Source organism: Terrapene carolina, unplaced genomic scaffold (genome assembly GCF_002925995.2).
Source record: "Terrapene carolina triunguis isolate 2854851 unplaced genomic scaffold, T_m_triunguis-2.0 Scaffold33911, whole genome shotgun sequence".
Taxonomy (NCBI): Eukaryota; Metazoa; Chordata; order Testudines; family Emydidae; genus Terrapene; species Terrapene triunguis.
Genome location: NW_020698262.1, coordinates 7,301,784 through 7,329,662, shown reverse-complemented (window position 1 = coordinate 7,329,662; position 27,879 = coordinate 7,301,784). Strand labels below are relative to the sequence as shown.

Here is a 27,879-nt window from a genome sequence, read left to right as displayed (position 1 = left end):
CAGCCCAAGTGTTAATGGGGCTTCCCCAGTAAAGCTTTGCCAGCTCACACCTGGGCTGATTTTGACTCCCTGTATTTCGTGTTCGAAGTCCCTGATGGATAATGGCATTTGTGACCAGGAAAGAGGGAGGCAGTGTAGCATAATGAATAGAGCACTGAACTGGAACTCAGGCAAGCTAGGTGGTTCTATTCCTAGCTCTCCCAATGACTTGCTGGGTGATATTGGGCAACATGTCTCTCTCTGTGCCTCAGTTTCCCCATCTATAAAATTGGGTATAAAAGATAAGAGAGCACGATTGTTAAAGTGCTTTGAGATCTACTCATGAAAAGAGCTATCTAAGCAGCAGGTATTATTAAAAATCAGGGATTATGACTATTAGAAATTATAAAATACATACTTTTACCCATTGTATCTAAAGTATCAACAAACTCTTGATTTTAAAGGATGGATAGTCCATCGCATGATGACAAATTAGTTTTCTTTCTCTACAAAGCACATTGCTACCCCAAATCACAAATCTGAATTTAACTATTAAAAACAAACACGTAAGTGAAACGAGTAGACAAGTCTCCAGGATTCAGTGCTGTTTTGCAAACTGAAATGTTCTGCCTCTACATGGCGTTTTTAATGCCTCCACTTTGACCGTATGTGATTAAGTTGCAAACGAATGGATGCACACAGCATTAAAAAGCAGGCTGACCTCTTTGATCTATTAGCTGGAAATGCATTTTGCATCATAAAAGCAGAATAATTGATCAGGTCTTTGAGAATGCAAAGGTAAAACTTGTAAATGGCAAAAAAAAGCCATTTTAGCTCAATTTTTTAAAATTTAAAGGTAAAACCGAATTGTTGACAGTACATGTTACTTTCTTACATAAGCCATAATAGAAAGGGACACAGGGTAGGAAAGAAAAGAGAACACAGATGAGTTGAAGTATATGGGATTCACTAAGTTCATATAATGTTGTTATAAAAGTTACATCAATGATTAGGTGTTAATCAGAGAGACAAGGTGTTTGAGGTAATATCTCTTACTGGACCAACTTCTGCTGGTGAGAGAGACAAGCTTTTGAGCTACCCTGAACTCTTCTTCTGGTCTGGAATGATTGTTCCAGTGACCAATCTACCACCTCTCAAAGAGGTGGATTAACTACAATGATGGAACCCCCCTTCTGTTGATGTAGGCAGTGTCTACACTACAACGCTGCTGCAACACAGCCGCAGCACCATCACCGTGCCACTGCAGTGCAGATGCAGCCTTAGGCCTGGTCTACACTGGTGGGGGGGGGGCGGGGAGGGCAAATTGACCTAAGATACGCAACTTCAACTACGAGAATAGCATAGCTAAAGTTGACTCCGCTTCCACCTCTCACTGTGGTGGAGTACAGGAGTCGACGGCAGAGCGATCGGGGATCGATTTAGCGCATCTACACTAGACCCGATAAATCGATCCCCGATAGATCGATCACTACCCGCCAATCTGGCGGGTAGTGTAGACGTACCCTTAGTATCTTAATTATTTCCTAAGCAGGAACAATATCCCTATAGCGAGAATTTGCTTTCCCCTCCCACCCCCCGTACTGATGAAATGGGCTGTGGTACCGGAATTACTAGTGAGCGTATCAGTCTCTGATTAATTTCAATTAAGCAGAACATTTCTCATGCATCCTCACAGAAATTTGGGAATGTGAGGCAGGAGAATCACACCCTTTTGCTTCGCTGAGGTCCATGCATGGAGTGGGCTCAAGGGCTGTCATTTTGTCCTGTGCTTGTTGACTGGGGCTTCTAAGCACTACTATAATGAAACTAAATAAACATACAGCTCTAACCCTGTCCCAAGGTGCAGAAGAGCATCATCCCCCTTCTCGACTCAGCAGCAGGACTGTCCTACTGAAAAGGCACTAGTCTAACCCCTAACGCCTTTTCATTACAATTATGGAAAAACCCTGAGGCTGCAAGTGCAGGAGACACGCCTTAGTTCAGCCAGACCCCTGCCTCAGAATTAGCATGGCACATGCCATCGATGTGCGCAAAGCTGTCTGCCCCCATCACGTCATGTTCGCTAGCATCCTGGAAGTTTTCTACAGCACATGCTCAGATTTGTTAAATTTTCCAGCACACGCCTTTGAACTTTCATTATTATTTGCCTGGATGTAGCATGTAAGGGCCCCAGTCCTGGATCGGGACCACAGTTGCCAACTTTCAACTTTTACGTGGGAAATAAGCGCCCTGATTTTCACAATAAGCTAAAAATCAAGCTAATCCCATTCCAAAACAAGGCGAAAACAAGCCAATCCCTAAGAATCCCAACATTCCATGTGACTAGATCCCCCCGGCGTGCAGTCTGGGACTGTGGTGGGCCCGCTGTGCACCCCTAACTCTCTCCCCCACTTGCCCCTGCTTGCCGGGAGCCGATCAAAAAAAAAGAAGCTACAAGCCAAACAAGCAACAAGCCAAAAACTAGCCAACAAGCAACTCACAAGCCAATTAAGACAAAAACAAGCCCAATTTCTGCATTTTTTCCGCCGGTTTGGCATTTCTGTACAGTGTCCAACACAGAGGGGTCCCAATCAAACACAGAACAAGATGACAGTCCCTGTCATAGGATGAGAGATAACAGGTGGATACAGACACGGAGAGCACAAGGAAACAGTGAGATAATACTGGTCTGCATGATAGGCAGCAATCTCAGCATTCGACCTGTCTGACAATTGTCAAAAGTTTTATTTTGGTATCAGAGCCCAGGAGAGCTCTAAGGAGGGATTTAAGGAGGAGAATGATGAGGTGGCTTTGCAGATGTTTGTGGGGAGTTGCTTCCACATCTGAGGGGCAGCGTGGGAGAAAGTATGTTTGAAAAGGTAACAGATGACGGAGGCTAGCATTGTTGGTAGAGCAGAGATGGGAGCTGACATCTCAGAATATGAGAGAGCAGAAGTAGGGTAGGAGGCAATGTATCTTAGTAGATAGAAGACTTGGGTTCTATTCCTGGCCCTACTACTGACTTGCTGGGTGACCCTGGGCAAATCACTTCTCTTCTCTGTGCCTCAGTTTTTCCAACTGTAAAATGGTGATAACGTTCCTGGTAAAGCACTTTAAAATCTACTGCTGAAAAGCATTATACAAGAGAGTCATTCCGCCTTGCCTTCAGCTGACAATATCAACATACAAACTTTTGTTTGATAGCAATGCAATGATACTCACTCGCTAGCAACTTAAAAGGTGAACAATTTTTCTCTTTCCAACTTTAAAATATATGATAAAATCCTGCAGCAAATTGTTTAGGTACTATACGCTTATGGGGGTGGGGGACAGGCATGTGAGGGTGGTTCTTCAAAAAGGGCAATACGATCAACAAAAATGTTACTTTGGCACTGCTATGGAGTACAAGTTTCATGCAGCAGTACGAGCAATTATAGGTAACAGATTCAGCAAAACTCTCCTCATTCAAATGACTTACTAGCTTACAAGAAGAGCTTTGGTTTCTTTAGCTGAAATAGACTATGAAGCTGTTGGAAAGGAGAAATGCTCCTCACAGAATTGCACACAGCATTACAGGGGTTGTGTCCAATACTGTATAGTAAAAGCACATGGTCAGCACTTTGCTGGCTTCCATCACAGATTTGAAATAAAACCAAGTCACGACAATGGGTAGTCATTACAGACTTATGGCTTTTCCTTTCAGCACGAGAAAGGGTTGTAAGTAGTCAGCTTCCTATGAGGGCAATACACATTTGGCTTACCTACCTACCCCCTGCAGTGGATAAAATAGGCTTCACTTCCCAAACTATTGGTTACGGTGTTTTGCTTGCTGTTAAAACAATTGCTACATCCCACCCCAGCAATAGCAATCGTTCAGCAGGGGGTGAATGTATTATGTATACGCACATAGGCACACATAAAATGATGCAAAGATCCAGCAAATACTTACTCACGTGAGTAACTTTATGCACGCAAGTATTTCCATTACGCTTGAAGTTTTATTCCTGCGAGTAAGCAATTGCAGGATCTGAGCCATAGGTCGTATAGTACTTTAGGATCCTTCAGAATGAAAGATACTACGTAAATGTAAAATCATTATATAATTAGGTAAGATGTCAGTAATAAAATAATTAAAATGTGGAAATCTTAATTACACACAAAGGGTGTAATCCTGGCCCCTCGGAAGTCAGAGGGATTTTTACCATCAATTTCAACGGAGCAAGGATTTCACCATCTGTCTGCAATATGACCAATATGAAATTGTTATTTAGCATCCTTCTGCCCGAATCTCTGGTTCCTGTAAAATATTTGCACTTGAACGCTATACTGCATTCAGCTTGGAAATCAACTTACAGGTAGATGGCTTGGATTTTCCATAAAAATGTAATTTCACAGTAATACAGAGTGAGAAAAAGCAGTGTTTCTAGTTAAACGTGCCCAAGATAAATCAGAAAGGGTGTCTGCCCAGCCATAGAACCACTTTCTCTGTGACAAATATATTTAGCTCATGGTGGGCACCGATCAGAATGCCGGGGGAGCGACTTTTAATCATTGTTGGAAACAGACATCAAAAGGAAACCAGGGCAGCACCCCAGATATAGAAATAAACCTCATTGTACTCCCGGTTTCAAAAAGAGGCCTCTGGTTTCCTTATTAGGCATCAAAAATAGCCATGGTCACAGCTAATGGCTTGCTGTCATCAAGGTTCCTTATAGTAACTACCGAGTGAGGAAATTCTTTTCTATTCATGTGTCAGAAAGCATCAACTTTAATCCATTGTTGAAGTCAGATATTACTCAGTGCAGGCCTGGGCTGTTTAAACAGGAGTACATCACTTGATTGATAAATTATTGGCTCCCAACTAGAATTCATGCCCCGGAGGAATCCAGAAAGGGGTGTGGCAGGAGGGAGAAGAAGAGCCGTCCTCACAACACTTTGTTTGTCAGTCCCCTTCTGCTCTGTTCCTGGTTCTGATTCTGCTCCCAACCAGAATTTTCTCCTTGATTCAGCATGCCCGGGATCTGCCACGAGTGAGCTCATCGAATGCCGTCAGCCCGTTTGGATCTCATCTCTATTCTTTGAAGTGACTCATTTAAGGAACTGGTTTTTTACAAACACGTAAAGCAAAAAATAGTTATTTTAACTTGCACCCCCAGCCCAGCCCCCAAAGCATTTCATAAAATCATAGACTTTAAGGTCAGTAGGGACCATTATGATCATCTAGTCTGACGTCCTGCACAACGCAGGCCACAGAATCTCACCCACCCACTCCTGTAACAAACCCCTAACCCAGGGGTCGGCAACGTTTGGCACGTAGCTCGCCAGGGTAAGCACCCTGGCGGGCCGGGACAGTTTATTTACCTGCTGACGCGGCAGGTTCGGCCAATCGCGGCCCCCACTCGCCGTGGTTCGCCGTCTGGGCCAATGGTGGCGGCGAGAAGTGGAGCGGGCGAGGGATGTGCTGGCCGCAGCTTCCCGCGCCCCCATTGGCCCGGGATGGCGAACCGCGGCCAGTGGGGGCCGCGATCGGCCGAACCTGCCGCGTCAGCAGGTAAATAAACTGGCCCGGCCCGCCAGGGTGCTTACCCTGGCGAGCCGCGTGCCAAACGTTGCTGACCCCTGCCCTAACCTATGTCTGAGTTATTGAAGTCCTCAAATTGTGGTTTAAAGACCTCAAGACCATTTGCCATGGAATCTCTCAAATCCTGGGCCAGACCTTGGGATGGCCTAAAGGGAGTTTAGGGCTGCCTTAAGGAAGGAAGGAAGGAAGTGAGGAATCCCCTGTCAAAGAAGAACCCTCAGCAGGCGTAGCCAGCCCTAAGCCACCACCAGCATACATGGTGTTCTGGGGCAGGAAGGGCCAGAACACGAAGCTTTCCAGCCACGACCACTAGCAGAACAGGTATTTGAGCACCCCTGTCTGCTACAATGTAAGCCACAGCAGCCTGAGGGCTGATCTAATCTGTTCCCCTAGGATTTGGGACTGGAAAGGTGGGGTAAAATCACGTATCTCCCCAGGTGCTCTGGCTCACCTGCAGATCTAGCCCATGGTCTGTTTCACTTTTGGATATGAAGATGCTAGAACATGAGAGCAACATACGCGTATGAACTGGAGAAACCATGATGCTATATCCTAATTTTCTACTCATATTTGCTCCCCTCCCACACATAAAGGAGAGAAGCATGATTAAGGAATATCCCTTCTACACAGGCACCCCATCTATTTAAAGCACTGGGCTACATTACTTCTGAAGTGGAGGTGGGGGAAGGTGTGTACAAGTTTTATCGATCCTGAGCTGTATTGATAGGATGCACTTCAGTGCTTCAATCCCAAAGCATTGGTGTAGTCTAATCCTTTAAATATTATCTTCTGGAAATTCTTTTGTAAAGATTTCTTTTTATGAATGAATGTACCATCACCAGCTCTATTAATTTCATCCACTCTTCTGTAGATCCGTTGTTTCTACTGCTTGAATGAGATGGATTTTATTTTAATTCTTTCTAATGACCAGATACATTTCCTAGTGCACCTATTCCAATAACATTGTACTTTCAGGAAAATTAACAGTGACAGCAATGGATAAAATCATGTTTTGTTTATATTTCAGGTACTAAACAGCTGCTGCTGGATATTGCTACCAGATGTTCTAGAATTATATGCAACATTATGCTCAATTTTAACTTTTACAAAATTACATGCTAATAAAAGATGACACAGCGATAGTCAATGATTTATTAAAGGAAAAGCCATTAAGTTCCTTTTAAGCTTCACACCCTACTACCTCAAATAACTTGCCATTATATACCACTGAACAGATGCAATGTCTGTCCCATTTTGAGAATTCAGTGCTACCAATATACAAATTGTAGATCCATATGCCTTTTATTCTAGCAGCCTCATGCACATCTGTACCTCTTAACCTGAATACATGTAAACTGTTCATTACATGGTTAAATTACCGGCAAGACAAAGGAAGTCTATAGGTTTTAAATGGTTCTTGTAAGGTCCCTCTTTCCCTTCTCGCTAGCGAGTATGTACACAGCGAAGACATTTTATCGTTTTCAATCACATTAGCGGTGTTTTGAATCTAAATGCCAGGATGATTAAGTAACAGTATGTATAAAATGTTGCTATATTACTTTCAATTCCACTTAGGCACCTCGCTTTGTGAATCATTTAGAATATTGAAGAGCTTGCTTTCTACAATGAAGCTGTATACCCCAATGGCAATCGTAAACTATTTTGTTCAATTCTCCCAATTAAAGTCACAAAGCACCAGACAGTGGCCAAGCTAGCAAACAGCCTTTCCCATACACAGGCACAATAAACATAACTAACATGAAATGGGAGTGACAGCCACTAATTATAGAACAAGAACGGTCTTGGATTTGTGTGTGCCGCCGAAGCCAGTCACAAACGTAGCAAATCAGAATGGCTCCTTCCAATCGTCTAACAAAGAAACATACATTAAAGGAGATGCACAATAATTTGAAAAAGTTCTGATAAATCTGCTGTCAGGAGAGCAAGTGAAATATTGATCCTGATTCTCCTCTCACTTACAGTGCCATAAGGTCCTCATTCCGCAACACACTTAAGCACATATAGCTTCAAGAATGGGAGTCATTTATTGGCATCAACAGGTCTACACGCTTGTTTAGGTAGCTTGCTGAATCAGTGCCTAAGCCAGGAATAACTCCAGGGAAGTTAATGGAGTTATACTGTGTAAAACTGATGCAAGAGAGGCGCATCAAACCAATTATCTACTCAAGCTGGCTCCAACTTGATTTCATAGTAAATTCAGAAAATGCTTAGCTGCAAGAGTTAAAAATGTATTTGCGCCCTCTCACAAAGCTATGCTCCGGTGAGCAATCAACCCTCCACTTCCCCACCCCCCAACACACACACCTATCTACCAGACACAGTTATAAATAACTCCAAATCCGCAGTTGGTGTATATCAGCATAACTCCACTGGAGTAACTAGTGCTATGGCAATTTACACAGGCCAAGGATCTGGCCATGGTTATTTAACTGTTCAGGATTCTAGTGGGCATCCTTGCACAGCACAGCTCCTCCAACTAATCATGCTAGAGGTAACTGCATCTTAAGTGTGTGGTTTTAAATTGAATAATATTACCATTAATAACAGTGCCTAATTAAGACATCTATAATGTTTTTAATGAGAAAAATTGAAAGTCCTTCTGGAATTTTTCCAGTCAAATTAATTCTGAGGACTTTAGACATTATTACAAGTAATGTAACAGGAATTAAAATTAGGTCTAAATTAGAACGTGTCACTTTATTAAAAAAAAAAAAACTTTGCTCTGTAGATCTGTGTAGTGTATTTTCTCCTTTCTTCACACAGTTCTGTCTTGCAGTGCTCTACCACTGATCAGTGACAGTGCAAAATTAGTTTTCTAGTCTGCTCTAAATTACGCTGTGTACAGCTATATTGTATCCGATGCATCTCTTGGGTTTGCAGCTTCTTTGACACTTTGCTTTTTCTTTCCGTCTGTTTTTAAACATTTTCTGATCAGTATCCTCCTGGGAATAGGGACTACCAGGATCTAAGATGTGACTTGCCATGTAGCTCATGTAGGCCCAGATCCTTTCAACTCTTTCTCACGTGACCAATGTCTCAAATGAGCAATCCCTTTGAGAGACTGCACGCATAAGTGGAACTGCTCATGTGAGTAAGGATCACAAGATCTGGCCTGCAAAAAACTGTACACTAAAGCTAAGTACAGAAAAGCCAAGACACATGGTTCAGAATGGTGCTGTCTCTTGAATAACATCAAATAGCATCAAAGGCCAGCAGACCTGACAATGAACCTTAATTTGTATTTCTAAAACGCCAGTCCTGTAAACACCTTTCTCCAAGCACATACTCGATTTACTTTGCCGTGTTCCTTGTTCACAACATCAATGACACTTCGACTTTACTTTCACTGGGCTCCCAAAACTTACAGCACTTGAATGCTGGAGGACAAAGCTGGTTACTTCAGAGACAGCTACGTACTGCCATGAGGAGAAATTCCGCCGCTGCATTTTGAGGGGGCTCATTTGAGCACTTTTTCCATCCCAAACCACATGAGTTTGTACCTGTCCCAAGAGACAAATTTAAATGGTTCCAAAATCTCAACGTGAAAACTCAGTGCCAGGTTTCACTCGGTTATCATGTCAAAAGAGCGAGAACCTGACTTTTGTACAGTTTGGAAACAAAACCATAATTCAGCCCAAAACTCATCTGAAGGACTTGTGATGGATAATGTTTTGATGGATAATGTTTAAGTTTGAAGTTAGTAACAGAACAGGTGAGTTACATGCAACCTGCACTCTTTGGGTCAGATCCCCATCTGATGTAAGTTGTTTAAGGATCAACCCCTTGGTATCTGGCATATTAGGCTATGCCTGTCCTATATCGGAGGCAAATACAGTCTGGTCTTATCCTTCTGCTGTTAAATGCTTTTGACCACACCTTTATTTTTCAGTTGTGCCAATCAGCTATCAAAGCACAAATGCTTCCCTCCTCAAAATTCACTCCTCCTTCGAAACCCAGATATGAATCACCAACCCATCATGTCTTATAACAGAACCAATGTGTGTTTTGTGGGGGCTGGCCAATTAGATTGCAAGTCCTTGAGGACAGGGATAACTGTGCTTGTCAGTGCTTGAGAGAATATTTTGAATGAGGCTGCTGCTTATTACTATTAGAATTATAACAGCAAGGTCATCCAGACAGATGCATAGACCCCTAAAGAGCTCTAGTTTAGACTTGCTCTCTTTCAGCTCTAAGTTGGCTTACAAAATGGGTTCTAGCTTAATTGAATCGTAAGGATGCCTCAGATAATGGGATTTTATTTTATCTGCCATTAAGTGAATAAGCATAAAGAGCAGAAAGTGTAAATAAAATGCTTGAATGTATTACTACCATTTAACGCTAATATGCGTTTTGTGTTTATTTTTAAATAAACCATATTGCCATCACTGTTCTAAAAAACATTCTGTCAAACTAATGGCAAAGTTTAGAACTCCACCATTCCTATTCAAGGCCTTGCAGCTTTTTCTGCTGCATGCTAGCTAATATAAAGAGGCCTAAGGACAAAAAATGCTAATATTGAACTAACATATGGATATGGTTGTCATTAATGCAAATGTATGCTTAAATTATGTAACTTTTTAATTGGACAATATTACTTTGTTCCTTACTCAGATACTTCACATGTATGAGTGTGATGGAATATATTCAAATGGCTATAGCACTTTACTTAAACTACTAGGTTTAGCCTCTGGCGCGAACTGCGCTACAAACAATAATCTAGTTGCTCATTTAGCCATGTGGTCAACTACAGATTAATTATTTGATCTGAGATGTAATATAGGAACATCTAATGGAGGAGAAATGGCATTCGGATACACATCAGCTAGTTTTACCAGATAATTTTCCTGTTATAGTAATACAATATTTTCACAGAACGTTCGTAGGGCACACCATATGGGAGAATAGCACTTGAGTGAGGGATACGTGGCAGGGATGTGTGTGGCAGTAAAGGGAAGGAAATGACTACAGCCAGGCAGAGGACAGCTATTCCATTCTGCAGAAGATTTTAAGAATTCAATGAACCCGTTTCACTCCAATTTGGAACCAAAACTAAATAGCTGAAAATTCTCTGCAAAATGGAATTGCCGTTTTCTGCAAAATAGAATTGCCGTTCTCTGCCCAGCTCTACTGGGAGCTTGGGTGCAGGCTGGCTAATGGGCTGCACCAGAGCCAGGGACCCTTGGAGTCCTGGGAGCCCCATCTCCATGGCAGTCTGCCAGATAAATGATTTGTGCCTCCTCAAGCTCCCCCCTCACTCAAGAAAATTACTTTTCTAGATTAATGCCCTTTAAAATAGTACTTTGTACTCTATATGGGACTTCTCATTATTAGATTTCAAAGTACTTTATAGATGGGGAAATTGAGGCAAGAGAATTATATTTATGGCTTGTCTATACAGAGCAGCAATGTGTGCACTAAAGGCAGGCCTAGATTAACCAATGTGCACTCAGTGCACTTGTACAGGGCCCCCCACCTCAGGGAACCCCCCGACTTCTGGAAACAAAAAATCTGAGTGGTGATGCAGCTCCATGCAATGCCCCTCACTCGCAACGCCGCTCACTCAAATTTGTTCTGGCCATCCCGCTGACAGCCAAACCTGAGCAGCACTGCAATACTGTATACCGGGTTGCGATGACGCTCATGTGGCCGAGGGACGGGGGAAAGGGAGTCAGGGCACAATTTCCATGGTGCCAAGGGGCTCAAAATTCTTTCATCCAGCAATGACTACAGGGGTGTGATTTCTAAAGCTCACAAATGTGTTGCACATTAGTTGGTCTATGTAGACCCCGCTGGTGTGCACTAAAGGTTCCCTAGTGTGCTTTAATGTAGTATTGTTTGAAACAGCGCTAGGTTAAAGCACACTGGGGAATCTTTATTGTGCCCCAGCAGGATCTACAAAGACTAATTAACGTGCCAAATGTTAATTCACTCTAGAACTCACACCCATGAAAGGCACGTTACCCCGTTGTGCAGACAAACTCTAAGATGTAAAACACCTTGGGGGCAGAGGCCATCCTTTCATTCTGAGTTTGTACCACAGCTAGCAAAATGGGGTTCTGGTGCATGACTGGTCCACAAAACTATAGCTGCCCCTTTAAGAATCACACCATTAGCCTACAGTGTGCTAAGTCACATTGGTAAAAGGGGATGGTTCTAAGCAGCTCTTGTAGGAGCCAATTATTTCTATGTGGCTGCTTATGTATTACTGTCACATTCTGTAACGTCAAGTAAGTAGTGAATATTCCTTATAGCCAAAGAGAGGCTAATTCTTTCAAAGCACAGTCAGTCTTTCAAGAGTCTGGATGAACTATTATTTGCTTATGTCTATGAATATTGCAGGGCACCTCCCATGGAATCTATGTTCAACACTTTATTGAATTGGCAGCCTTCGGCACTGTCACTGGCACATGATGTGAGCCAGGCAAGTTTCAAAACATTCCCATAACAGGCATAGCCGGCCTGAAAATATCTCTGCCACTCTAGGGAGATGAGTGATTCCTTTGGAAAAGATTTCTGGAACTGTAAGCTAATGAATCACTAACAGCTTTGAAGTAAACACTGTGTGTTGCAAAAGACTGTCTAGCGCTGTGACCCTGAAGAAAATATGTTGACAGTGCTTCGGTAAATACTCAAAAAAAAATCAAGCAGCTCAAGGCGGATGAGGTTATAAAGAGAGAAAAGAAGTTTAGGATGTTCTCACACTGGTTCTCTTTACAGTAACTCCTCACTTAACTTCCTCCCGCTTAATGTTGTTTCAAAGTTACGTCGCTGCTCAATTAGGGAACATGCTCATTTAAAGTTGTGCAATGCTCCCTTATAACGTCGTTTGGCTGCCTGCTCTGTCCACTGCTTGTAAGATTCTGTGGAAGAGCAGCGACTTTACAAGGGAGCATTGCACAAGTTCCTCTTCTCCGCCTCCTTCCCCTCCCTCCCAGCGCTTCCCCCATTGCCAAACAGCTGTTTGGCGGCGCTTAGGACTTTCTGGGAGGGAGAGGGAGGAATGGAGATGCAGCGCTTCCCCGCTGCTCCCCCTCTCTCCCAGAAAGTCCTGAGAACGAAGCGCTGGGAGGGAGAGGAGTGGGGAAGTGCCACGTCTCCACTCCTGCCCCTCCCTCCTTGAAAGTCCTAAGCTGTTGGGCGGCGCTTAGGACTTTCGGGGGGGGGGAGGAGCGGGGATGCAGCGTGCTCCGGAGAGGAGGTGGAGTGGGGGTGGGAAGAGGTGGGCCTGGAGTGGAGCAGGGACGGGAAGAGGCGGGCCTGGAGCATCCCCGGGCAAAGTCGGCGCTTGTTCTTCTCCGGGGAAGCTGCTGCTGCGAAGATGCTTCCTAGCGTCCTTGTCTGCAGCGGGCTGTGCCTGTGTGGGGGTAAGCCAGGGGCACTTCCCAACCACAGTACAGTGCTGTACAGTATAGAATGTCTTTTGTCAGCCTAAAAAAAATTTCCTTGGAACCTAACCCTCTGCATTTACATTAAATCTTATGGGAAAATTGGATTCGTTTAACATTGTTTCACTTAAAGTTGTTTGCAGAGGTGCTTCCTTCCTGAAGTACAGTGATCAGAATTGACTGCCTTCATATTTAAATCTCTTGGAAGCTTGCAGAAATTAATACACTGTAGGAATGTTTGGTCCCAATACACCAACCCTATCTGCCAGGAAGCCTGCACAGTCTTCATATTATAGCTGGTGACAAGGAATGGTTGACCCAAAACCTGGAAATTCCAAGTGGTGGGGAAAACGTACATTGCCTTACGATTCAGATTCGTGGGGAAATGATGCAACCCAAGGAAACGCTGCATTCTGCTATCAAGTGAAAAAGGTCTTGGTCCAGGGGCGATCTCTTGAGTAAGATTAAATGTTGTCGATGCTTGAGATAGTTGGTGGCGAGGTGAGAATCTCAGCTTTCATTTAAAAACAGTTTCTGGGTAGTGATAGTTACAGAAAAGAGCTTGAAACCATGAACCCTAAAGGTGCAAAACCCAGAAGGCAAAGAAAAGGACCCCATGTTGATTGTGGCTGAGTTTTTATTTGATCATGATTTTAAGCCAATCTCAGGATATTTGGGAGCTTGACTCGTGGTTTTGGGGGTTTTTTTTGTTTTTTGATTCCCTGGCGTTGGCAGTATCAATCTCATTTCTAAGGAGTCTAAACATAGAATAAAAAGGATGGGGAATTAGTTTCTGGCCACTAATATTGCTACCTGCTCAAACTGTTGAGAAGCCACGAACTACTGGTGGGGGGGAAATGAAAGGACACACTCTCCTTATTTAAGCAGATTGTTTCAGATTCGCTGTTGGTGAAATTCACTCACCTCTAGAGACATAAGCAGAGTAGCTGCCCCGGAGTTGGTGGGGCTCTTCTTTCCCGCTGCATTGACCTCGAATAGGCCAGCACACAGAGGGAAGACTGAGCCAAGGAGAGGCTAAGGATTCCCAATTACACAACTCCTGTACCTAAAACCTCAAAAGGGCAGCAGCCTCTCTTTCAGCACATAGCCTGGAACAGTGGCTGTGGAAGGGCGGAGGGACAGCCGCACCCCCCTTGGACACAGAAAGCATGCTCTGGCTTTGTGCAGGGAGAGGGGAAAGTCACTCTATACACAGAGAGTTCGCTGCATGACACTGCATCTAGCTTGGCACAAAATGCAGCGTGCAGCAAGAGACGTGCTGCGTGCACTTTTGCTGCTGCTTTCTAAGAGGTTAGAACAGGATGAAAGAGCTTGGAAAGAGACAAGTTTAGATTGGGGAGGGGGGTGGATCTGTAGTTACATTTTGTGTCCTACCAACCCAAAACTCCTTTACATCCATTTAACACACAACCCTATAGGTGAAGTTAGCACACACTCCATAGACAGAATAGACAAGGCCTTTGCCTCTGTACTGACACTACTGATCCATGAAACCAGCTGCGGTAGAGATTATCTTTGAGATTCAGACCCACCCAGTCCCCATCCATTAGCAAATGGACCAAGACCCACCACAAACACAACCATGAACTGGTAATGTCTCTTTGACACTGTGGTCCTGAACTACATTCCAACCAGTGACCTGGAGAAATCAGAGTCAGTGGACTTGATTCCTCCCCACCTTGTGGTTTGTTGGGTCATTTACACACAATGGGTGTAACACACAAATCTGAATGTTTGCATGATGAGCCAAAGTGCAAAGCAGTGGAAGCAGGGCAGTGTTTCCTTATCACCAGTCCCCTGTGCTACCCAGTCTCTTGGGACAGAAATTCTAAGGAACGGCGCCTTGTTTGTAGATCTGGCTACAGGATAAACGGCGATGTAACTAACCAATATTTCAATTGTTTCTTGGCAATAGTAGAAAAGGTCAAATATATTTGAACTCTGCTGTGTTCTCTCTTTTTTATTGGCACTTAAACTCTAGCACGGCAAGATGAATCAGACGAGTCACAAGCAAATTCTGCAAAAACTCAGTCTCAAAAGCAAGTTAATAGTTTATAAGTTGCATGCCTGGACTGTAATTTGTTTTTAATACAGCTCAACTCCGGACAAAACTAAAAGCCTTGAAGAGAGGCAGTCACAGTGCTCAGCTTGCCAAAAGCCAGATCTCTTTTTCCATTTCTCCTCTCTGCGCTTTAAGCTGGCCTTTCAGAAATGGCAACCAAGGAAGGGAAGAGGGTTAGGCGAAGGACTGATTTACGAGTGAAGTTACTGGGTCCAGGTCACACAAATGGGGCCTTCAGGCCCAGACTCAAAGCAGACCCTCTACACAACCCTAAAATAATCTGCTTCCAATCTCAGCCACCTTAAAATGCCCACTGTACCTGACACCACCCACCGGTAACCATTGGGTCTGCTCCTCTCTTGAGAGCCCACCTCTCAAAGACTATGATCTCCCAACTGGCTCCGGTCCTTTCCCCGCCTTCTCACTTCCACCAGGGTTATATCTACTTATCATACATGCTGTGTGTGGTACAAAGCCTGCCACTACCTGCTAGTCTCTTGGGTGGGCTAGTGATGGTTTCACCACAGCAAGCCAGAGACCCCCTGGCTAGTGACTGACAGATGGGGGCACACAGCATTAAAGGAGCTGCAACCTCCACCACCCGTCTCAACGAAGTCTGATTTAGCTTCTTATCCTATCCCCAACTTGTCCCTTCCTGTTCTCTCCTCCACTCCCTGTGGCCCTGCCCTGCAGGGAGGTTATTTCCTCTGCAGCTGCAACAAGTTCTCCAAAGCATTGCTAGGGTGAGATTTATGCCCATGCACACAAAGGTTTCAAAGCAGCAGGCAGAGATAAATATTGTCCATTAATACATAGGGCAAATGATAATGAAAAACACCAAACCATAATATATAGAAGTGAAAAAAAGTACATTCCTTCGCTGGGAAGTTAATAAATGTTGGAAGCCAGGGAACAGATAGTTTATAAGGGATAGAATTTCCTGCCTCTATCATCCCTCAGTGCATTGATGCTTGCACATAAAATCGCTGGGATAATGCACTGATGTTTCTTATTGCAAACTCCAGTTCAGATTTGAATCTAGTCCCAGCACAAGGGAAATGAATCTGTTCGTGTAAACAAATAGGTAGATCCCCTGCTGGGATTTACCTGTATTCATTCACATGCATCAGGGCCAGACTATGTCCTGTACTCTCATCTCAATGTGGACCAGTGAGGTCCAGCAAGGATGAAAGGGGCTATTTTCCCACCTGCCAGTGGCCTCACCAAAATTACAGGGCGTTCAATTCCACTTTGTTTTCTCCTTTCTGATTTGGTGCGTAAGAGTTTAACCTTCTTTCTCACATTCCCACGTCAGCACAAGAAAAGGAATGTATATTCAACAACTATGTCAACAAGAAAATTATTACTAAATCATATATTGGTACTCTTGACTTTCCAGGAGCTCAAGAACTTTAAACCATTAATGGTATAGTCACAAGACTTAGCACAAAGTCTTGCCTGCAAAATCCACTTTACTGTAGGTGCAGCCAAAATACTGGAATAGTTTGGTAGAAAATAAAAGAGGTGAGTTTGAGCCACAAGGCTCAGATCTGAACTTTCCAAAGTTCCCGGGTATTTGGACTCAGGCTTTAGTTGGGGACGCATCTCTAACATCTATACTTCCCAAAGAAAATGAGAGCGACTCCCATGAAATCTGCTATTCACTTTTCTCCTTGCAAAGCTGCTGGTATCTGTGGTAACAGGAAAAAAGGTCTTCAAATAATAGTAAATAGCATTTTGATCACAGTTATAATGAAAAACAAAGCAGAAAAGCATGAGATTAAATCACTGTGATCTGTATTTGTGAACCAAAGGTCAGATTTGCCAGCCATATTAGCAAAATGCTATTATTTGACACCGAAGTAATTCTAGCAAATCTGCAGGTTAGATACCAAAAATAACTAATAGCTGTAGAAGGTACTAAGAGAATCTGACTTTCCTCAAATATATCTGTTTTTCTTGCTGTACGGAGAACTCATCTTCCAAGTAAAATAGCAATACATTCCAAACATAGAGTCTGAGCAAAAACCAAAGCTCAAGGAAGTCAATGAAAGTCTTTCTACTGACTTCAATGGACTTTTGGTCAAGTCTATCCCCACCTGAGACATACACAGGATGAATTATTCCTTGCAAACAGGTCAGTTCTTCAGTTGCTAGGAGTGGTGGAGGTAGGTTTAGAGTTGATAACACACAGAAGAACTACCTGACCTTCCTGTGGCCTGCAAAATGAGGCAGAAAATTTAAAGATGATTTCTGATGCTTCTGGCTTCCAGTCAGGCTGGAGATAACACAAGGGCAGCTTCTCTTGTTGTATGTTGGCACATCCGCTTCAGATCCTGGCTGGAACCCATAAGTGCAGAGATACACAAAAATGAAAACTAGTGAAGAATAAAAGTTGGAAGAACAGTTTGGGTTCGGTTCAATTTGAGCTCTAGGCAAAGGATCAAGTCAGTCTCTACTTTATCCAAACTGGTTCAGCCATTCATAATGAATGTATGTGTTTAGCTCCCATTAACAGTCATTAAGAAACAGGTTATATGTATTTGGAAGGAGGAAAAAAGGCACAAAATAAAACTTTTGAGAAGCAAATGGAAGAAAACTGAATCCTCATCTGAAACACACATCAGGCATAGGAAGAGATAATCATTTAAGGTGGCCTTTCTAAAATCTTTAGCTCTGAATTTTCCATGCCAGTCCACAAATTAACTACAAAAAGGCATAGTTAGGGGTCCTTGAATTTGAGTGCTAATCTCAGCTGTGACAGACTCCCTCAGTGGCCTAGGGCAACTCACTTAACCTAAATGATATCTGAGTGTATCACCTGTGTTCATTTATACCTAGAACAGCAGATCTCTAGGGTATATGTGTGGTAATGACAATGAAAAGTTCCCTTGTTAATAGCTCCTACTGTACACCAAATGCAAAATGGCATCAGCTGAATGGGTAATACTTTGGCCAATCAGGACTGATTATATTTTAAAAAAAGCATAGCAGACTTTTTTAAAAATGTGTACCTTAACTAGCTTATGATCGACCTAGAAAAGGAATTTATTCTGGGCTTCAGCCAATCAGAAGTAATCTTTGGTCAGTACAATGAACTGTCACTACTGAATCAACCTCCAGAAGTAAAAACGACAGCAGCCTACATCATTAGTCAACTAATATAATACTGCTAAAGTCAATGGAACAGGCAGACGGCAAAGCCAGTCTCCCACTTCAAAATAATGTTGCCTGTCATCTCTCAGCATTTATTTTAGGGAAGTGAGGATACATTCATTGTTGTTTGCAAGGTGCTCAGATAGCATGGGAACAGGAGCCATATAAGTACTCCAGTAGATGCATAATGGAAATATGTATTGTTGATAGTAATCACGCTTTGTAAACACAGTGGGCCAGCATCTCAGCTGGGGTAAATTGGTCTTGCTCCGTTAATTACAGTGTAGTCAATGGAGTGATCCCAAGTTACACCAGCTGAGAATCTGGCCCAGCATCATTAACAGAAATGGTTGTTGCTAAGTTTAAGAGACATGTGATGCGGAAAGTCACCTCCACTAAATAACAGCTTATTCGCAGATCATAGCTGTCTGCCCCCACCCTGTTCCGGATACAACGGGGGTGGCTATGAAAGTGACACCTGAAAGGCTGCCTCTCTTTGACACACTGCAATAATCAATATCCCTACTGTGCAGAATACTGAAATTCCTGTGTTGTTCGTCGACTGAACACATCCCACAAATAGGGTAAGTGGATTTAAAACTAAAGATTGTTCTGCTCTTTTTTTTTATTAAAGTGTCACGATTAGAACAGCAGCATAAAATAAAGAGTCAGCACAGCAAACTAAGAGCATGTCAGACCACTATCCATCTCATAACAGAAGCATTTCAAATATACATCCCCTCATTTATGATCATTATTAGGGTTCATTCTGACACCCTTGCTAACCCCGAGGAGTACCTTACTGCCTAGTAAGGTACTACTGAAAATGTGTAAAGGGTGATAGAATCCAGCCCTGGGTGTTTTTGTATTCAAACCACCAAAATCTGTACATTAATAGGTTAATAAGGCTCTTGGTATTCAAAAAGCAGAGTTTATGGAGTTCAGAGCATCAGCTAGTTCCATCAGTTCATCAATTATGAGAACACAAGACATTTTAGGAAGAGGGAAAAGCCACTTGGCTCCAGCCCTCCTGTACTACTGTGATATAAACGTCCCCCTAGACAGACAGATGCCTGTTTCACAAATCTCATCCCTTTACTTTTAGCCACAGCCGTCAATCCCTCCCTCACATATGTAAATTTCCAGGAGGACCTGTTTCAGCAGGTGCCACCTGTGTCTCTTTCAACACATGTAAGGCCACTGATTCTGTCTCTGCAAGCAGTTAACCTGTCCATGGTTACATTTGGCTAGTAGTCTAGCCAAATCAATCAACATGACAGCTGAAAACTCGGACCCCACTGGGCAGAAGAGTCAAAAAGGTCCCCATTTCCCATTACATGGCTCCTCTGAAGGTCCAGGTTTTTGACTCAGCAAAACCCCAGCCATGAAAATAACAAATGTAATTTAATGGGAAATGCCTATCAAATCCTGATGGCTGAGCCTGTCTCATTGTGCTTAGACATAGGTGCTTAGGATTTCCTGCTTCATCAACGATACAGCGGTGATACGTCCAGCTTTCAGAGCTCCGGATTTAGTGGTGCATGGTTCAAAAGGATGTTAGTTCCCATCGTTTATTTTATCATTTGATAAAATGTGTTCCTTAGGGCCATTCTGAGGGGCTGTCTCTGGGGAGATTCATGCCTACATTCAGATCCAGGAAACCTGCCTGAGGAAAGACACAGGTCCTGCTGCAAACTGGCTTGAGAATGCTGTTCAAGAGCCCCATTTCTTCCCGGAAAACTGTTACTAATGCTAGACTCTGGGAGTATGTGTGCAACTATTGCATTTCAAAGATTGCCGCCGGACACTGGGAGAGTTGAAAACACCAGTCTGCCGAGGGGGGGGAAGCAAGCTTGACAAACGGTAAGTCTTGAACTCTACGGCACGCCCCACGTGTGTTGTTTTAGCCAGCCATGTACATTTATATACAATGAGCCAGATTCTCAGCTGATGCACGATGGCATAGCACCTCAGTGGATCTATGCCAATTTCACCAGCAGAGAACCTTGGCCTCATGAATGTGGACAGTGATTTTCACGGTAGTGAAAGGTCTAGTTAAGGTGACATCAGGAGACTGAATTTTCATGCACTCATAACATTTGTAAAATTTCCCCTGGGGGCTCAATATCCTCCACCTCAGAGAGGTCTTTTCTATTCTGGAAGTTTGATCAAAATCCCTTCTGACATGTTTAAATTATGCAAAGGTGATGTAAAGCAAAGGGGTAATTGTGTATAAAGTAGCCAGCCTGATATTTTCCACAATTTCAGTAAATGTTACAATGCCTTTTTACTCATGCATAATACAGACAGCTGAACATTACAATGGAAAGACCCCCAATCCTGCAAGTTGTTCCACAATGCCCAATCTCTCCTCTTGTGCAGGCCCCACATCCATGGGATTTATCTGTCTAGGAGAACTTGCAGGACTGGGGCCACTAGCTTCCAGCTTTCCAAGTCCTCACTATAACTCGCATGATTGTTCTTTTGCACAATAAACAGCTAAAAGCTTTAAGAAATCCAATTTCTCTCTCTGCTCATGCTTGCCAGCAAGTCTCTCTCACATACCCTTAGAGTTATAAATAATTTCCCCATCCCCCACTGTAATGCCTCCCCCTATTTGAAACCCCTTAAAGCTGTTCTGAGGACTGTTTCCAAGAAAATTAATAGTGCAAAATAGAATTGAATATTTGATATGGTAATGGGGGATATGAGTTCACTCCACAAGAAAAGGAATAAGGTTTTCTGAGCAATCAGATTCTTTTGCTAGAAGAGATAACACAATCCATACCACAAGTCTACACTATTATCTCAACAGTAGGCTAAAGTCTGATGACACTGTCAATCAATGGTTCTTCATGGAACAGAACAGCATTTGGTGCCTAGCAAGGGAACCAACAATCCTGTATTTTTACATTCTTTTCGTGTGGCATCTAATGTCCTATGACCTCTATCCACTAACAACATTATGGAGGAAGGACAACTAAAGTGACCTGAAATCAGACCACCGGACAGCTAGCTGTATGCTTAGGAACAAGTTCCCCTCTTCGTTGCACAGGTGACACTCTGTGTTAACTGGAGTGCAGTGATGTAAATGAAAAGAGAATTTGGCCACTAGCATTTATCATGGTGAAGTGGGGGTGGAGGAATCGCCAAGTGGAAATCGGAAGAGGAAAGCTGTTATCCTTGCATTTCTGCTTCAAATCCTAGCCTAGAGGAAGAGCCCTTAAGAAAAGCACGTATGTCTTACTCTGGCCTAACAGTTCTAAGGCCTGAAGCCAAAATCCTGACAGCAAGAGGGTTGCTGCTGAAGACAAGAAATGCATAAATGAAAAAAATAAGTCCCTTGACGGGGGGGTGGGGGGTGGGAATTATACCATCACAGCTCTGTTCTCTTCCTCTGTCTTCACATGTTAAAAGGAAGAGAGCCAACTTGTTTGGGCAGTTATAGTCATTCCTGTAGCTAGCTGTACAACACTAAAAGCTCCTGCTCCTTCCGTGGGGTAGCAGTCACTAGAGACTACTTCCCAATGTACTTGTTTTTTATTTGACAAACCAAAATTACTCCAATATTCATTATGCAGTGAGAGGTTGTAAAGTCACCTGTTTGCCACACCAAAAGCACTGCGCACAACAGGACTTAGGTGAAAACTAATTTCATCGTCTTATCAATGCCACTAAATGCTTGAATAAACTAGATACATCTCCAATATCTTGCAGAGAAGGAAAGTAAGATCCAGCAATATTTAATGTGCTCTGCTATAGCGGTACCATTTACGACACTACAGATAAAGTTGTAGCAGCATTTCCATTATCAACTGCCACACCATCTCGGCCTGCGATTGTTTCAGATCTCACATGGCCAGAATTGTTGGGTCTGGTCAGATCCTGTGCAAGGGAAAACCCAGAGTTGCTGCAGGTAGCGACATTGATGATTCAGCGGGGGTCATGCTTCCTTCTGAGCCGGTATTAAACCAGTGCCACAGCATGATGCTACAAGGCACTGTATTATTTGGAGGTACCATCGTCGGAGTGAGATGTTAAAAATTCCTTGGCACTGTCCACAGAAGCAGGAGTGTTAGCCCCCTGGGTCATTTTCACACCACGTATGAGCAGATACAACTCCACTGATTTAAAAAAATAATCCAGATAACATTTGGCATGGAAGAACAAGGCCTTTTTTTAAAGCGACATTTGAAGAAAATTGTCCAATCATTATTGTGCTATCGCATGCAAAAATAAAGTACTCAACCAGTAAGTTCCGGGTTAAAAGGGTAAAGTCCCAAGTACGACTACATGATACATAACTTTCTCGATGTAGGCCTCTGAAATTATAAGTAACCCTAATTATGCCATCAAATCAGATGCAATAACAAGACAAGAAGGAAATGTTTGAGACTAGAACTTGAGCAAAATCTTTCAAGTTATTTTTACAGAGTTTCTGTTTGCGAATGAGATTCTTCTTTTTCCTGCAGCTGCTCAACTTCCAATGCTTTTCAGATATTACTTTTAACTTTCATGCTGTGCATGGAGCCCTCTTCTGGAGAAATTTGAAAAATAAAGGACAGCTGAATAATTCTTACAGCTGTGTTGGTGTGTATGTATGAAGGATGTGTTCTGGAACTAGCTATTCAATATATATATTGATAACAATATATGTAGACATCACATTGATTCCTAGAATTCTCAAACACTGTAGCTTCCTTATATTGTAAGCTATAGCAGAACAATTATCTGTATAACCTACTGACAGCCATTTGATGATACTGTTGGTTTCAAACTGATGATAAAGTTGGATTCAATTGTCCATATTTCAATGTAGTACATAGACATGCCAAAGCAACCCCCTTGAAGAATTATATTTTCCTACAAATAAAACTTTTGTATGTAAATTTTAGCAAATATTAGTTTTGGTGAAATTAAGTTTTCTATGTAGGGAGAACTATTTAGCCATCTATAGGTATTTACTCCCGATTGTATTTTTTATGATTAAATGCACAGATGCAAGTTACTAGCAAACCTTCCAAACTTTCACTGTCAGCTTCAGACTGATTAAATTGTACAGTGCACATATTCCTGCAAAATCTTAAAGATTACCATAAACCGATGGGCTCCTAAGAATATGTCCTCTTTAGCCACATGATAGAGATACTGAGAAACAGTCTTCCTCCATCAAATTATGAGAGACATAAATGATAGTAAAACAATCCCATCAAGTAGACTGTCTTTTGGATAGCAAATTAAAATCCAGTGATCAATCATCTTCCTAATATAGGTTAACCCTCACCAAACAAACCAACTCATAAAGTACACTTGGCCAACGAGGATGACGGTATAATGTCTGGAAAATTGGCTCTTAGCCTGTACTTGTCAACCACTGACTATTTAAAAATGTCAATTTATGTTTTAAAAGACTGATTTTCTTTTATTAATTACTTTTGACCTGAAAAAATAAAAATATAAAACTTTCATCTCTGTACATTTAATATTCTCATGGCCGGGAATGTACTCTGCAGAGTATAGATTTGCTTTGTTTTCCCTCCCCCAAATGTATCCCTTGTTGTTTTGAAATTGAATTATGCTTTTCCTCCACTGTCCCCCAAAAGTATTGCATTTACTGATGTTCATTATTTAGAAAGCAGCTTATCAGGATTGATTTTTGCTAGTTCCACTAGCATGAGGTTATAGAAGTAACTGTTGTTACTGCTGTGAAGAAAAAAAAAATACCTAACAAAAATGTGTTACAAACACTACCAGTGCCAGATGGCTACATTTGTTTAATATGTTGTTTCTCCCATTCTTCTGTTTACTCCTCCTGTCACATGAAAGTTCTGTGTGCGCGTTGAGTCTAAGAGGATATCTGAACAGCATTTTAATAATTCCCCTTTGCCCTCCCCTCCCACTGTCTATGTCTCATGTATCGCCAACAATTAATATTTTACCCTGACTATATTCAACAGAACAGGTGTACACTTTCTTATTACCAATTGAACTGATTTCCTAATGAATTCACTTGCTGACATTATAGGTTTTTTTTTTTAATCAAGTACATTTTTTTAAAAAAAAATCCCTAGGTAGACTGCCTGCTAAACCTTCCCATCCTGATAGGAGAGGATGGATCACAGTTTGAACCCCCTTCAACACTGGGTATTATGAAACACTAAGAACTCAATCCTGTATTATGCTCAACTCTCTGGCCCCAACTCAGCAAATCACTTAAGCAGCTACTTAACTTAAGCATGTGAGCAGCCCCAGTGACTTCAATGGGGCTACTTACGTGCCTAAAGTTAAGCACGTGCTACAGTGGTTTGCAGGATCAGGTGTTCAGTACCTTGCAGGATAGGGCACTAATAGACTATGAAGTGCTTGGCTGACTCTAAAATGCAAGCTCCTTTCTCAACAGGCCATTGGTGGAGTGTTATTGAAAGGGTGCCTTCCTGTTGCTTCTTGACAAAAGAGGACTGTTTGAATAAGAACAGAAGCCTGAGCTGACTAATTTGATGCATTAAAAAAACCACAGGATGGAAAAGCCTGAAGTCACAGAGAAAGCAGGGTGAAATGCAGTGGAGATGGCAGTCCTCAAGTCTTGGGTGAGGGTGTCAGCTCAGTGCATGAGCCAGGTTCCCGCTGCAGCGTTGGGTGTTCCCAGACTGCACCCTCTCTGGTTAGCACCTGTTCTCTCCATGATTCAGCCTTTGCTGGCAGCTGACCTTGCCCAGCTGCCTGCCCGTTCAGTCCCAGCCAGCCCTTGAATCTCAGCCCATTCTTGCAGCATCTCCAACCTGATGCCCACGCGGGCACTGCCAGCCAGTCCCAGAGCCTCAGGCCATGCCAGTCGCAGGCAGCAGCATGCCCACGCTCCCATGTGTGCAGCCTCAGCTAGCAGCTTAGCTCGCCTGACCCCCTGCCCATTTACATGCCCATCCAGGCAGCCCATAGAGCCTAGCGTTGTTTATGTGGCCTCCCATATACACATCGCCAGCATGAGCATTCCTAATGCTCCCATCACCGCCGTATCTTGGCCCCATGGACGTGACCTAGAATAGCAGCATTTACACACAACTTATAAAGAACCAGACTCTGCACCATCCCTCTTCTTCTGCTGTTCCCTTTAAGTGGGACTCTTCTTAGTGCACAGGCAGTCGAACCCACCCATCCGCTCCCTCAAGCAAATTCCCAGCAAGACACCAATTCTCACTTTGTACCGTAGTTTCACCAGCCACCCACATGGGCGCTCCCAGCTGCAGACAGGTTGCACTAGAAGCCAAGCATGCCCACCCTTGAGCCACAGCGAGCATGCACTCAGTTTATCCAGCTGCCTTCTGCTCACAGACCCTCGGCATGCCTCCCCTCAGCAGCAAAGCTTTCCCTGCAATGAGCCCTCACCATTCTCTCTCATTCTGTAAAAGGAAGCTTAAAATCCGTTCAGAGACCGCGGATGCACACACAGACTCAGCATCCCAAGCACGAGCAGTCCAACACACGCCGGGCTCCTATGGGTTAACAAAGCCGTTCAAGCCCCAAGTCAAAAAGGAATTAACTTTTATCTCAAGGGGAGCCGGCGATGCTTTCCCTCAATGGGAGCTTACAGAGCTACTAGGACAAAATATGTGTTTCACTCCGGACACCAATAAAGAAACCTCAAACATCACACGGTGCTTTCAAAACTAAACGTATAAAAGGGGTATGGGGGGAGGGGGGAAGGGAGAAAGAGGGAGAAAGAAACCAAAAGGTAGAGAGAAGAAAGAACTCAGCTAGTGCCTCTGCTTTGAGTGACAGAAGCAGCAGGGCTGGAGCAGCCCCCTGGGTTTCAAGGCTGGGAGTTTTTTCTGCTTTCTGGCAGAGGGGATCTATTACAGTTAATAAGGGGAAAGGCTACATAGTAAGTCACTAACACTGAGTACTATACATGTCAAGAGGTGGAGGGGGGATTTTTTTTTCCATCCGCATCTTTTTTCTAGAAAGCAGTAAATAAGGTGAGCTGTCTATAACAGACTCTTCTAACCGGCACAAGCCACAGAGGAAAAGGGCATATCAAAGTTGCAGGATTTGATATGACAAAATATTGCTGCTGCTACCGAAACACTTGAAAGATCACACACACACACACACACACACACACACACACACACACACACACACTCCCCCTGAAAGGAAAACATTATTACATATCACAGAGCAAATCTGTTGTAATTGTAAATCAGGGAGATATGAGATTCTACATTCCTGGCAACTGCCTTATAACAGAGATCTTGCCTCCTTCAACAGTAATTCGAGCAACGTATAATTACTCAGAAATCAGACCTGAATCACAAATACTTCCAAATCCAAATGCAGAAGAGAGAAGATGAATGAAAGCAAGAAAAAAAAATCCCATTTCTTACCTGGGATAGTAGAAAGGGCAGAGTAAGTTGAGTTTTGTGCTGCATTTTGCCAGACTAGACGGTACCGGAGGCTTTTTCATTCATGCACTCGGCTGCACTGAGCATATTTTCACTGTGAAACAGCCTTTGAGAAGAGACTCTGCCTTGAGAGCCAGCCAACTTCCCAAATAGATCAGCAGCATCATCACTAAAGCATTGGATAGAGTCTGATGACCAGAACCAATAGCTTTACAAGGATGATTTCTTCACAAAGCATCCCCATTTTGCATCACACATATTGGGCAAGCACCTCTCACAAACACAGCACCTTTAGAAATCATTTGGCTTTGGTGAATGTGTGTGTTTAGTTTCAGTCTTACAAATCATGCTTTATGGATTTCATTAGTATTTTGCTCTTTCAGAGAATGGAATTGCACAGGGGGAAATAACAGCAACTCAGAGCACCGGTGCAAAGAGATTCTCTTTATTAAAATGTTAATAAGGTGTGCTTTATTTTCAATAAATCAAAAAAATGACCACTGCAGCTTTAGTTACTTGCAAGCCCTGGAAAAGCAACATAGTGGAGTTTTTCAGTGCAGCAGAAATCCTGATTATATTTTGTGTTTTCCCTCCATCTCACAAATCACAACGAAGACAGATCAATTCTAGCCTGCAGGAAAAAAAAATCCATCATAGGGCGATAGATTTTATTAACTGCTCAGGTAATGGGCGGACTGGCTTTCGACTCAATGAACTTGAATCTAGGACTAAGTTTCTCAAGTCTGTGTCCTTCAATTATGGAAACTTTTCTTGTTTGGAAGGGGATCTGATGTTATAAGAATCAAATACAGGGGGGCTAGTTAAACTATGATGTTATAGTTAGCAATGTAATACTATGCAGATGGGGCCCCAACCAGAAATTCAGTGTCCCCTTTGTACAATTTGCCCTCATTTCTGCCCCCTCAGATGTATCCAATTTCTTTATCCCCACCACGTAATCTCTGGGTGGTTTTGTACCTATAATCCTGACACCCCTTTTTCCCCTCTCTTGTCTCACTGCCACCTCCCCACCACTAACTCCTCAATAGCTCTAAAAGTCTCAGTGTCCCTGGTGTTTCTGCTGCATGTTCCTCAGCCATGTTCCCATGTTCCTCAGCATGAGCAGGAGTTTCCTGCAGAGAGGGACGTGATTTTGCAGCATTCCCAATGCATGCTCTTACCCTAGCTGCTCTGAACACACTCCCTCTCCCCCGTGGACCACTTGGTGACTGGGGGAGGAGCTGTCCTAAGAGCCTGACCCTTCCCATGAAGCAG

General features: G+C 43.0%; 1 protein-coding gene across 1 annotated transcript in view; it reads right to left on the bottom strand.

Annotated features, from left to right (window-relative positions):
• Positions 1-26,711, bottom strand: part of LOC113409647 (cadherin-13) — a 746,582-nt gene extending 719,871 nt beyond the window's left edge. The window contains exon 1 of the mRNA XM_026663796.1: positions 26,587-26,711. Coding sequence (XP_026519581.1) covers positions 26,587-26,631 — 45 coding nt within the window. The 5' untranslated portion in view covers positions 26,632-26,711. The remainder of the gene's footprint in view (positions 1-26,586) is intronic.
• Between the last annotated feature and the right edge of the window lie 1,168 nt (positions 26,712-27,879).